Here is a 12,938-nt window from a genome sequence, read left to right on the forward strand (position 1 = left end):
TGTAGGAATATTTTCATTTTACTGTTAAAGGTAAAGTAGTAGATTGTCAATACACAGACGTTTCCGTGTAGATGCTTACGTGTCACACAGCACCTGATGTTCTGTCCCATCTCAAATGCATCCGTCCCGTGAGTCAACTCAAAATACTCACAAAGAGTAAAAGATGTTCAAGACAGTAGTTTTAATTATTCATATGTTGAATGTGACTGTCAGGGTGTCACATTTGTACACATTATTATTTTAAGTCTTTACATAACTCACAGAAGCGTTTCAACGGTTCCAGCATCAGGGTTGTTCATGTTGTCGATGTTTACTGTCACAGATTATCTGCACTAACTTTGTTCTGTTTCTCTATCTGCAGCTTAAAAACTGCTGATCAACTGACTATTTTTTAGCAAAATGAAATGTTTATGACCAATTAAAAACCACTAAATTTTTTTAAAACCCGTCCAAGTGATTTTAAACAAGAGCTAGCTGCGTCTGTGAAAGGTTTTTGTTGGAAATGTGCAAAACTTTCTGTTTTGAAAGTTAAGATAAATGATTTTATTAATCAGCTGTCACATCAGAATACGGTTATACGTATGTGTTCTTATTAACTCCTTTAAAAGCTCATTTACTTGTCATAACGAGTTCTGTGCTGCTGTATAATGTAAAGTCACAGGTGTTCATAATGCATGTGTGTTTCAGTGTTACCTGCAGATGTCCAGAAGGTGTTGGTCATTAAAGAAGAGGTTCCCTGGAGCCCCTGTACGGACCAGCAGGAGCCGGAGTTCATCCACATAAAGGAGGAACAGGAGGAGCCGTGGAGCAGTCAGGAGGGAGAGCAGCTTAATGGGCAGGAGCAGACTGATATCAGCAAGTTTTCATTCACTGCTGTTCGCATTAAGAGTGAAGACGATGAAGAGAAACCTCAGTCCTCAAAGGCAGAACCTCCAGCCGGCAGCTCAGCTAAACAGATTAAAATAGAAATCGATGGGGAGGACTGTGGAGGACCAGAACCAACCAGGAACCCAGATCTGAACAGGCGTTTACTGAAAACTGATGCAAAAAGTTTAGACCATTCTGAGATAGAGGTCAGTATTGATGATTGTAATGATGAAGGGGATGAAGATGAGGAAGAGTGGCAGGAACCTTTGACCGATTCTGAAGACAGTGACAAAGATTGGAAAGAGACCAAGGCACCGGACTCAGCTGTAAATAGTAATGTGGACTGTAACGCGGATAAAAATCCCTTTTGCTATTCTGAGCTTGAAAAACAATTTCTCAACAAGCAAAATGTGGATTCACAGATGAGAGTTTTCACAGGAGAGAAACCATTAGGTTGCAACTTTTGTGGTAAAATATTTCGACACCATTGTAGCCTTAAGAAACACATGAGAGTCCACTCTGGAGAGAAACCGTTTGGCTGTGACGTGTGCGGTAAAAGATTTACCCAAAGCGCACATCTGAAGACACACACTAGAGTCCACACAGGAGAGAAACCCTATGCCTGTACTGTTTGTGATAAGCGATACACACAGCGAGTGGATTTGGAGACACACATGAGAGTCCACACAGGAGAGAAACCGTTTGCCTGCAAGGACTGTGGTAAAAGATTTAACCAAAAAGCGCATTTGACGGCACACTTGAGGGTCCACACAGGTGAAAAGCCGTTTGCCTGCGAGGATTGTGGTAAACGTTACACGCAACGAGTGGACTTGAAGAAACACATGCGAGTTCACACGGGAGAGAAACCATTCGGCTGTGACGACTGTGGAAAAAGATTTAACCAAAAGGCACATTTGCAGAGACACATGAAAGTCCACACCGGAGAGAAACCATTCGGATGTGACGATTGTGGACAAAAATTTACTCAAAAGGCACATTTGACGACACACATGAGAGTCCACACGGGAGAGGAGCCTTTTGTCTGTGGTGAATGTGGACAAAGATTTGTCTGGAAAACAAATCTGAAAAGACACATGAGAGTCCACACAGAGTAGCACCTGGTCAGGGTTTGTTGTGAAAGATTTATCATGTAGAATTGTGTTAGGGGGTTACTTGTGACATGGTTTTCCACCACGCCTTCTTGAGGCAATAACATCTCGTGTGCAAAACTGGGTTTATTTTTGGTTATTTAACCCTCTGAACCTCCAAACCCTTTACCACAGGGGTGTCCAATCCTGGTCTAAAACATGCAGGATTGTGGCCCTCGAGGACCAGGATTGGACACCCCTGCTTTACCAGGTTTAAAAAAAGGCTTCTCTTTTCTAAAAAGAAAAAAAAAAAAACACCCAAATTACACCATTTATCAGTGTCAGTAAAAACAAAGAACGACTAAATTTTCAACTTTCCAATGATCTTTGAAGAGATTGTGTAAAACGTAGAGCTCTGTCTGGAAAATTTACCAAAAATCTAATTCTGAATTTGTGATATTTCATCAGTGTTGCTTTATTCAGCATTGCCTCGTAAAAAAAAGAAGAAGAAAAAAAAAAAGCGAATAATAAACTTTCTTTTCAATATTTTAACGCCTGTGAGCAAACGTGTTGGACATGTTGATTCCAGGTTTAGAAAACTTCTGATAAATATACAGAGTAATGCCACTTTTACTTTGTTATGATTTATGGCATTGAAGTTATACTTGTATGTTTGGTTTTTCTGTTTCCATGGAGGTGCAGGACTTTATATCGCAGCGAAAAATGACTCCAAAAGCTGCTCGGAGTTTGGAGGGTTAAATCCAAAAATGTTTGCAACAGTCAACATGTTGGTGAGAAAATTCAGGAAAAAGAAAACCAACAACATTATTCTGCTGGTTCTACGTGTTCTGTCTTATATTTTGCAGACGTTGGATCTAACACTTGTCAGAATAGATCGTACTATGCATACAGTGCTAATCACAGAAAGACAGACACCACCTGAAACATGTGATAACTAGAATCTAGAGAACGTCTGTCTATTCTGGTGGTAATTGAATTAGGACGTGTAGAGACGTAGATATTAACTGATGCAGATTTATTAGTACATTTTAAGACATATTGGGTGACTGACGTTTAAAGTGACCACAGGTTGCAGTGAAGCAAACCTTCGCTACACATCAGTGGTGAAAAGGTGACTCTCTGTAGGACATATGGGTGATTTATCTTCATTTTGTAAAGTTTAAGATATGAAATGTTTAGACGTTTAGATTTGTTGTAATAAGTCAGACCCACATTAATCACTCATTGCTAAATTTAGTGAAGTCATGATCCTAGATTGTATTTTTAAACAAATTCATGCAGCCAGTTATGACACATAATTTTTTGACGCCCTTTAGAGGTAAAGTGCAATTTAATATGCAAGCTTAGTGACAACATGTGAATATATCCACTTTCACAAAAGACCAAAACTTGACTGACTTGTAAATCTAAAACAGATCGATGGACGACGTTTCAAAACTCTAAATGATCCCGACTTGGCTTTAGGATGAGATGTCGAAAATGTAAAGAAAATGGAGAAAAATGTGCAAAAACTTTATATTTTTAGAGCTGAAGACCAGTTAGGGTCCAATGACGATGAGTTTAGAGATGAAACTTGTGGCCAAAGTCATTGAATGTGCCTGAGTTGTGAGTAGAAAGTGCAAATCACCAACCGAGGAGTTGTGGTTTTATTGACTGTGGGCGCTCCACAGATGGTAATGCGACTCTTCATGTCTGTACTTTGAATGGATTTGTCTGATTTTAGTTTCTTCTTCTACGTGTTTGTAGTCGTTGCTGAAGTTTATCAGTGAGAGAGGCTGAAAATCGACATCAGCAACTGCACACGTTAAATCAGATTTCTGGTTCACTTCACGTTGGACTGATTCAGCTGCTGAATGAACAAACTTGTGGCCGGTGGGATGTGAGGAGTCTTAACATCTTCATAAATGTGAATTTCTGACAGATTAACAATAAAAGCTGGTGTCTTGGATTTGCTGTTGCCCTATTTATCGGTTTATTAATGCTTTCTGTACTTTCAGGGGAACAAATCCGCTCAGCTGAGAGAGAATTCATGTAAAATAAAACCATAAACCAACCTTTAACTCTCATGATTAAAACTTCCCTTCGACTGACGACGTACGGATCTGCGTCTGATAATATTTGATTAAAACTGAATCAGATGGAACAAAATGTTTGTCTTTGGTTTTGCTGCTGAAGCCGCTAATGACAGTTATTATTAATCATGTTGTGGTCACTGCTGTACTTTCTTTTTTGCAGCGTCTCCTCTGGTTTCCGGTTAGATTCTCCTGCTTTACGTTGCAGCTGTGTTTCCAGTAATTAGTCTGCACCGCCCTCATTAGTTTCACCTGTTTCTTGTTGTCACAGCAGCTCTGTAAGAGTTCAGGTTTAAGTTATTTCTCCTGCATACTTTCACCACATGGCCTCCTTTGTGCTCAGTCTAAATCTGCTCATAAAGTTTTGTTGCCTTTCGACGTTTTGTTTTGTGCATCAGATGTAAGTAAAAACTTTAGTAGTTTACGTTTGGGTTTCTTCAGCTTTAAAGTGAACCACTAAATGGTTTAAATATATTAAATGGTCTGTAATTAAATAACACCAAACGACTGCAGCGTCTGAGCCACAATATAACAAATAAAACATTTTAATTAAAAATACTCCATTTGCTGATGAACTTGTGAACGTTGTGTAATATTTAAGGAGCTTTCAGCGACAGTAAACAGAAAATATGGCAGATTTGTCTGATTAATTCCACTTTCCAGTGACTTTTGTTGTTATATTTTTATTCTTAATTGACACTGGTTGGACCTAATTACATCTTTAAAGCATTTAATCAAACAAAAACAAAAAAAGTCAGCACCAAAATTACTAATAAGACAAAATGTAGGCGAGTAAACGGACACATTGCTGCTAAATGTGCAAAAATGTGTGAAGTAGTAGAAAAACTGTGAGTTTTAAATCAAAAGGTAGTTATTCTGCAGGAAATCGACCCCTGGCTGTGTTTTACTGACATATATGTTGTTTTTGGATTAAAATGAGAAGAGTTGCATCGATGTGCATTTAACTCCAGTAAATGTTTAATTTCCACTTCATGTGCTTTTTAATGCACAGAAATGCTTCATATTCTGTCAGATCCTCACATATTTGCAGCACGACTGTCCTGTGAGAAACATCTAAGACGGTTTTTAAAAAAAATCCTGTATCTTAAGAGGTACTAAAAATGAATAAATAAATGATGAATTCAAATTCATTCAATTTTCAACTTGTAATCTGAAAAAGTTGTTTGAAAAATGTAGTGAAAGTATAAAGATGCCTGAAATGGAAATACTCAAGTAGAGTACAAGAACCTCAGATTTGTACTTGAGTAAATGTACTTAGTTACATCAGAGCACTGAACGTTTCCTCCAGAACTTTATTTAGAAGCTTCAGTCGATGCTGCTGCTTTTAGAGCCTCTGGTCGTCCTGAAACTCTTCAGTTAGCATCGATGTTTTAGCCACAAAACAGAGAGTTAAAACCAACTAATTCAAGCACAGGGGACGGAGAGAAAAAATAACTAAGGCAAGGGGAATTTGGTGCCATGTTAATTATATCTATTTTAAAAAATAATTATTTTCAAGCCATTTTGGTTTAACTTAGCTAATGCTAACGCTAACGTAAACGAGCTGGCGATAGCTAACGTTAGCTAGCCTGTGTTTAGCTAGCAAGCTAACATCACCTGTCAGGATTCTGGATAAAGATGCGATAAAGTCAGACTATTTCTGTCTTTATCGAAATTCTAACTGTCAGACTTTATGTTGATGTGTTTGATGTTCACAACTGGAGCTGTTTGGTTTACTAGACTGGATATTTATTATTAGTAAAAAACAAAAATTAACATTTCAAATATTCACATCTTCATTCTGATAGTACAGATAATGTCACTTTTACTATTTCTGTGTTTTAAAGTCACAGATATCTGCAATTCACCTGCCGATGAATTATGAGCAACTGGTTCAGTTTTCATTTCAGTTTCTGATATCTAGAGTTTATTCATAATTACAGTTAAAGATCTCTTTAGTTCCCCTAAATTCAGCACAAGTTTCCTTTTCAGATCATTGACAATGTGGATTTATTGAATTAGAATTTTGCCTCGTGAAAAGAGGAATCAGATATCTTGAAATACTGTTTTTATATTTGTTAATACACCGAATAAGCGATGTGACTGTCTCCATGGGTATATGCTGTGTCTCTGTTATATTTCTATTATATTTTATATTTGCACATGGAGTCAAATAGATTACGTTTATGGTTCAGTATCACATTTGTCAAAATGTCATTCAAGTGCAACTTAAATAAAGCACTTAAGTATAGTTTTATTTCACTGAAATGTCAGAACGAGCAGTGCAATCACACCTAACGTCCTGTTTTAAGCGTTCACATGTTCCTGCTTTATGTTTAATGGGACTGAGCACTTTGTGGTCCCTTTAATCCTCATTGTTTCTGAGTGTTTCTCATTTTAAGGAATATATTATTTTTTATTTAATCTTTTATCTTGTTTTTATTGCCGAGCTTAAACTGTGTGAGCAGGTGATCAATGAAACTCTGAAGCTAAACACTCCAGGTTAAAAAAAAAGGATCAAAATGAAACAATCTCCATTTTTATTTTCCTCTTTTTATGCTTTATTTTTTTTAATCCCTCGTCCTGTAGAGAGGACAAAGCTCCATCACACATCTCTTCAGATTCCGGCCGTGGACTGAACCATCCGTCCCACTCGTTCCTCCGCCGTGTTTCACAACCACAGAGCGTCCAGCTTCACGTCCAGCTTCACGTCAGCAGGTAAAACTTATCGTCTCCGTTAGAATAACGTTTTAAAAGTGTGGAGGGCAGCAGGGCGATGATGATGATGATGATGATGATGATGATGAAGAGGACAATGGAGGTGAAGCAAACGAGCTGGATGACGGTTGACGGATGAAGGTCAACGAGGGAATATTCTATACGTCACGACTAAAATAATGACCTTAAAAACACAAATATAAACCCACAGGGCAGAACGTATGAGAAACAAACACGCAATAAACACACAATACATGGACTCATACACATTAAAACTGTACAAGGGAGATGTGACAACACAAGCTACTGGAAGAAGTTCTGTTTTTCCTGGATGCTTGTTAAATGTGTGGTTTATTTCTGATCTGCCGCTAGATTTCCTCACATTCATCAACTACCAGCGGACTTCCACAAATTGCGGCGGTAGAAAATTTACCCGGATGAAGTCGGACACGGTTAAAAAAAACACACAGAGGGAAAAGAGGGATGTCTGTTTTACCCACTTTACGCTCAGCAATGGCAAGCTGTTGTCGGCTCTCTACAGAAATCAGGTTTAGTTTTTTGTACGTCGATGGAGAAGCCTCTGAAGGTGGCGAAAGAGGCACCGAAGCACGCGAAGTGGGAACCCACCCACTCCACGGGTTTGTCACTTAAACTCAATTTGAGGCTGCCTTGCTTGCGTAGGTTCGGTCCGTGAGGAAGGATAGAAAAGAAGAAAGATGAAGGTAGAAGAGAGGAGCGAAAGAGAAGAGAGCGGCAGAGGGAGTAACGGTGCACGAGAACTCAACAGATCCTAAATATCAGCACATGTTGTGTGTGAGACGAGGAAGAATCCAGAGTTAGAGAAGTTGTTCCTTTTTTTTTTTTTTGTAGATGTTTTTTTTTCTCTTTTTCCGTTTTTTGTGTTCGTTACAGTTCGTTGTGGTTGTTTGTTTGGAGTGGTTCCATGTAAAGCTTGGAGTCGGAGCCCGAGGCAGATGGTTGGAGGAGCGCGGCCTGCGATCCTCAGGGGACGGCAGGGAGACGCCCGAAGGCTCAGATGATACCGTACTGGGCCAGCTCGTGCAGCTCCAGGTGGTTGAAGGCCTCCCAGGGGCAGATGACGGTGATGTCTGCGAGAGAAGGGCAGATGTGAGATTGTTTGAACCCCTGCAGCTCAGACGTATTTTAAACCTGGACATCAGCTCACCTGTGCCTAAGCCCTCCATTCCAGGGATGTCGTCACCAAATCTGCAAACACAGAAGTGGATTACACACCAGACACTGTGACCGCTTCTGCTGCTTTAAAGCAAAACATGGTCGGAACATACCCCTGGATTCCCTTCTTGGGAGGCTTGCTCTTGAACTGACGGGTCTGCCTCTGCTTGAACTTGGGGGGTCCCTTGCGTGGGGTGGCGGGGCCTCCAGTGACACGGGTGGCCGACTTGATCTCAGTCTTTGGTGGCTCGAGATTCATGCTTTGCAGTTATTTCTGATTCGTGCGTTGCAGGCTGTTGGCTTTAGACACCTCTCTGAAGTGTGGTCGTCGTGGTGATAACTTAACATTGGAAACGACAAGAGAAAAGCTGTTAACAAAGGTGCAGGTGAAGGACCGTTCGTTTAATCTGTACGTCTAATTTCACGCAACAGCTATCGTGCAGCGCCTGTCACCTCTGTGTGACATTACAGGACTTAATCCTCTTACTGACCCGACCAGCACGAGCCAGGATTTACACTCATGTTTCCCAGCGATCGAACGTCTGAGGCGGACCACGCCGCGGCCCGTCCCCGCAGAGGATGACCCAATTTGCGCTAATCCCCGGCTCAAGTTAATCAGCGCTCCCCCTCTCAGTTTCAAGCCAGGCGTAATCTCGTTAAAGCAAGGACAACACGGCAGAAATGCTGAGCGACGCACCGAGAGGCTAAATGATCAATCCGCTCACCGTGTCCCCATGACAATGACAGTCCTGAACAGAGCTTAACCGGTAAAACAGTTCGATACCGACGGTTTAAACTTATACAGCAACAAATAGAACTCACAAATGACAACGAGTGCAGACTTTATGTACGAATCAAGAACAACCGTTTATTTCATGCCAGCGATGAATCATTTCACCTCCTGTCCGCTCTCATAATATCTTAAAATCTGCAAAGTTTAAATTCTGTGAGCTGAAAAGAAGTCACAGCAGTTTCATTAAAGTCGTTTAAGAAAATGCTGAGAATGAAAACCTGCCAACTAATCCTCGCAGAGATTCTTCTTTTGCTAAGTTCTTGTGCAGCTGCATGTGGTGAGAAAACTTTCACCAGCTTGGTTTTGTAGATCTAAAAAAAAAAAAAACATGCTGCATTTGTGCACAAAAATTAATAAAGAGAAAGATTTCATTTTAATGTTGGTGCTGAAATCCGTCTTGTGTTTATCATGTAATTCTAAAAGCGGACTGATAAACAAAGTAAACAACAACCTGCACGTTAAATCAAACACAACAACACCAACAGAGGAGCTTTTCCCCCAGATTGATAAACTATTAAAAAAAAGTTGATTTCTTGTCTCCCAACTGTCCAGCTGTATTTATTTAAAATTCTAACACTGTTATTTAAATTTAAATGAAGGTCAGAGGTTGTCAAACAATCAATACGATCATCTGCAACACAAAACTTAAATAAGGAGCTTATTGTCTGTTTAACTACATTATGAAATGATCACTAACATGCAGGAGGATCTCTGGAGCTCTAAATCTGCAGCACTGAACGTTTTATCTTGAATTTTCTGCAGCTAATGAAGTAAAAAAAACAAAAATCCACGACTTCCACGCAGCTCCAGAATGAGTTTGCTATGTTAAATCCAGACGGTGAAGCAGCGCCGATCGCGTCGGTGTTGATGTGGGTTTACTCACCGGCTGCTTGGGTGAAGAACAGCCAGACGAGTGAGCGCAGCGCTGCTCTGTCTAGCAGACGAGTGGACTTCTATGCTAGGCTTGCTGTGGAGCCTCTCGGGGGCTCAGGGTCCCTCTTATACTCTGAGGAGATTATTGAGGCGCCGCCTTCGCTGCTCCACTGTCAACACTTCACACGTCTGGGGTTCGGGTCGCGTACGGTGACGTTCAAACTCACTCTGTACTCAGTTCACACAGCGGTGGAAAGTAACTGATTACTCAAGTACAGTTTTCAGGGACTGGTACTCGAGTATTTCACTGTAATGCCACTTTCTGCTTCTACTCGGCCATGTTTAAAAGGGAAACGGCGCAATTTCTACATTTGTCCGACAGCTGCTGTGTCGTGTCACTCAGCACAATTAAGATTTGAGCCTCCAGGACATTTAAACTCCTTGAAATATACGACAATATGAATGTGATGCACAGTCAGAGCACTTTATCTGGAACGCCTGCTTAATCTGGTGCAATCCAATACAAGAGTGAGTCATAACGTCCACCTGCACATTTATAATGTTCAGATAACAATGAGCTGTTTTATGGCAACCCAAACTTTGGAGCATGTTCCAGTTGCATGAACCGCCCCATAGAAGCGCCTTCAGGGCTGTTTTCGAGGTATATAAATGACTCCGGAGACATCACGGTGATCATGAAGTCCTCTTCAAGTATCAGTCTTCTCTAAAATATCGCCACCAGCAACAAGGCTAACAAAACAAACCTCCACTGTCTTACTTTCTACGTGCTCATAGAACTGGAGTTACGTCCAGTATCTACTGTTTGTTGTTGTTTTTCGCGCACTAGAGGCTGTCGGCTCCGTCAGTGGAAACAGGAAGTCTGAAAGGGCCAATGCTGTAAATGTTGATGCCATCAGGCCTCCGGTCACAAACGCACATTCTAATTGTACAACATTACTGCAGCACTTGTTCACAACATGTGTGTCTGTAACGGACTGATTGCAGCTTGTGTGCATCGTTTGACTTCACCTGATCCTGAGCTAAGTGCTGAGGTCTGGGTTGTGTTTGTCAAGACTTTGGTTTTAGTCGCCTCACATGGCCAGACCATTCTCCATAGCGCAGTGTGGAATGGTCTGGCTGCACCTTATTATCAGAAAGCAAATACCCCCAAAAAGAGTTTGGGGGTATTTGCATTTCTTGACTCACTCACAGTTGTTGTGGGCAGGACTCAGAACAGGATGCACCAGTGGGTTCACTTCAAACAAGGGCCGTGGCATCGTTTTGATAGAAGGTGAGAGGTGTCATTAAATTCAGCAGTTCACTGGTAAAACCCTAACGGGGCAAAGCTTTTCTGGAAAAACATTCATTGGTATTAACTGTTTTTTTAAAACAACTTAACATTCTTTACTGGATGTCCCCCGTTTTGTCCAATTACAGATGATATCTGGTAAAGTCACAGAAGAAAAAGCATTCGTTTACATGTTTATCCACATCAAAAATCTGCATATTTATCAACAGCAATGTGTTCTTTTAAAATGTGTGACCATAAAATTACATAAGTTTACTTGTATTTAAATCTGTATGAGCAGTTGTTTTCATTGTGTTAGCAGTGTTAGAGCGTTACAGTATTCCATCGTAACGTATTTTTTCTGGTCCCCTCGCTGCCAAATTTTCACCCTTTTTTAAAAAAAAAATTCATTCTCTGGCTCTGGTTTTACAGATTTAGTTTTTTAATAGTGTTGCGCAACAATCAAAAGTAAAAAAATATCTTCAGTAGCTGTAACCTCAGTGCCAAACTCAGTCAGAACCTCGCTCACAGTGTAAACATGAAGCCAACATGATGAAGCAATCTGTGCCTAATAAAGTGGCCACGCTGCAGCTAACTGTAGCTAATTTACCACAAAGAGACCTGTGCCATTCAATTTATAAGCATAGATGACTTTATTTATTGATCTCCATGACAGTGTAGAGTACTAGATACAATCAGTTTAAAACTATTTGATATTAGAAATGCTAATATTTATATTGATGCTCAATGCTTTTGGTTGGGATAAAAAAAAAGAGGCTAGAACAGACTTTTATTGATTGCAGCACTTATAAAGTTCTGGGCTTATTCGCTGCCAGTGATTTTAGGGGCCGCACATGGTCAGTGGTTAGTTATAGTTTAAACACATCTGAACACATCTTCCTCCACTCGGTTTGAGTTTGTACAATCATTTTAGAGTCTCAAGAGTTCCAGAAATGTCTCCAGCGAGTCTCCAGAAAATCCAAGTTAGCACGCAGTAATGCTGATTAAATCAGTGATTCAAGACAGTAGGATGCAGGTGCAGATAATACAGCTGAGAACATGCCGATGCAGATTAGAGATGCTGCCAGAAGCTTCCTGAAAGGCCTGCTGGCCCACTCTCACTGTGTTACGCAATCATCTCACCATCTGCTTCATCCGCCAACCTGCAGAAGGGTCTGGGATCATCTCAATGTACATATCATGGTGAATCCCTGCAGCCAGAGGCGGTAATGTAACCTGTGGTTTGGAATTACATGCTAAGCTCCAAACTGGACACATGGAAACATCCCAAACAGCTCAGCATAGTTAATTCAGCTGGTTTCTCTCCCAGCATCATGTTTCTTTAAAGAGCTGCTCCAATGATTTAGTCCTGCAGTTCCACTTTTAACCAGTGAAATAGGATTCAGCAGCAAAGATATCCAGACTTTTAGCTCTAACGTGAATCAAAAATGTCCCAAATCTCAGGGTCCTACAATTCCCATAATGCAGCAGCTCTCGTTAGAGTCTGTGTGTGGTGAATGTCTAAATATTCCTGTTACACTCTTCATTTAGCAGCTGCTCTAGAGTTTTAAATCATATCACGACATCTTCGCCTGTACTTTCAGGATTTCTCATCCAGTTTGGCAAGAAGTTTATTGATTATGACAGTTTCTTTGAAGTTCAGCTTAAGAAACCAAAAATCAGAGCAGACATAAAATATAGGAGTTTATATGTGGAACAACCTGGAAAAGTTTTTTGACTTTGTAAAGAAACAAACTTCATATTTAAATCCAGTCGTGTCTTCAGTGCATATACAGCATGTGGAGGGGTTCATGACAGAGCTGCAACTATTAATTGATTAGTTGTCAACTGTTAAATTAAACTCCAGCTATTTTGATAATGCAGTTAATTTGAAGGTTGTCGGTTCACGTCCCGGTGGGGGCACCGGAATCTTTCTGTGTGGAGTCTCCATGTTCTCCCCGTGCAGCGTGGGTTCTCTCCGGGTTCTCCAGCTTCCTCCCACACAGTCCAGAAACATGTTGAGG

The 12,938-nt window shown here is 40.6% G+C and overlaps 2 protein-coding genes across 2 annotated transcripts; one reads left to right on the forward strand and one right to left on the reverse strand.

Moving 5' to 3' along the window:
* Nucleotides 1-687: 687 nt before the first annotated feature.
* Nucleotides 688-2,152, forward strand: LOC103367944 (zinc finger protein OZF-like; the record flags this gene model as incomplete). Its single annotated transcript, XM_008296140.1, has 1 exon — nucleotides 688-2,152. A coding segment is annotated over one exon (1,295 nt), but the record flags the coding sequence as incomplete, so codon positions are not given.
* Nucleotides 2,153-7,631: 5,479 nt separating this feature from the next.
* On the reverse strand, nucleotides 7,632-9,711 carry pde6gb (phosphodiesterase 6G, cGMP-specific, rod, gamma, paralog b). The gene is made up of 4 exons (XM_008296129.1): nucleotides 9,637-9,711; nucleotides 8,074-8,300; nucleotides 7,953-7,993; nucleotides 7,632-7,875 (listed from the first exon to the last, which is right to left on the reverse strand). The coding sequence occupies exons 2-4, from the start codon at nucleotides 8,217-8,219 to the stop codon at nucleotides 7,799-7,801; spliced, it is 264 nt and encodes an 87-aa protein (XP_008294351.1). The 5' UTR covers nucleotides 8,220-8,300; nucleotides 9,637-9,711; the 3' UTR covers nucleotides 7,632-7,798.
* Between the last annotated feature and the right edge of the window lie 3,227 nt (nucleotides 9,712-12,938).

The sequence above is a fragment of the Stegastes partitus genome, unplaced genomic scaffold, assembly GCF_000690725.1.
Source record: "Stegastes partitus isolate 25-593 unplaced genomic scaffold, Stegastes_partitus-1.0.2 Scaffold1102, whole genome shotgun sequence".
Classification (NCBI taxonomy): Eukaryota; Metazoa; Chordata; class Actinopteri; family Pomacentridae; genus Stegastes; species Stegastes partitus.

What these genes read in the sequence shown, in the direction of transcription:
- pde6gb (XM_008296129.1), bottom strand. Translation starts at nt 8,219, where the DNA reads ATGAATCTCGAGCCACCAAAGACTGAGATCAAGTCGGCCACCCGTGTC. An exon ending in CCCAAGAAGGGAATCCAGGG is followed by an intron (nt 7,994 to 8,073) that starts GTATGTTCCGAC and finishes CTGTGTTTGCAG; the next exon opens with ATTTGGTGACGACATCCCTG. An exon ending in AATGGAGGGCTTAGGCACAG is followed by an intron (nt 7,876 to 7,952) that starts GTGAGCTGATGT and finishes CTTCTCTCGCAG; the next exon opens with ACATCACCGTCATCTGCCCC.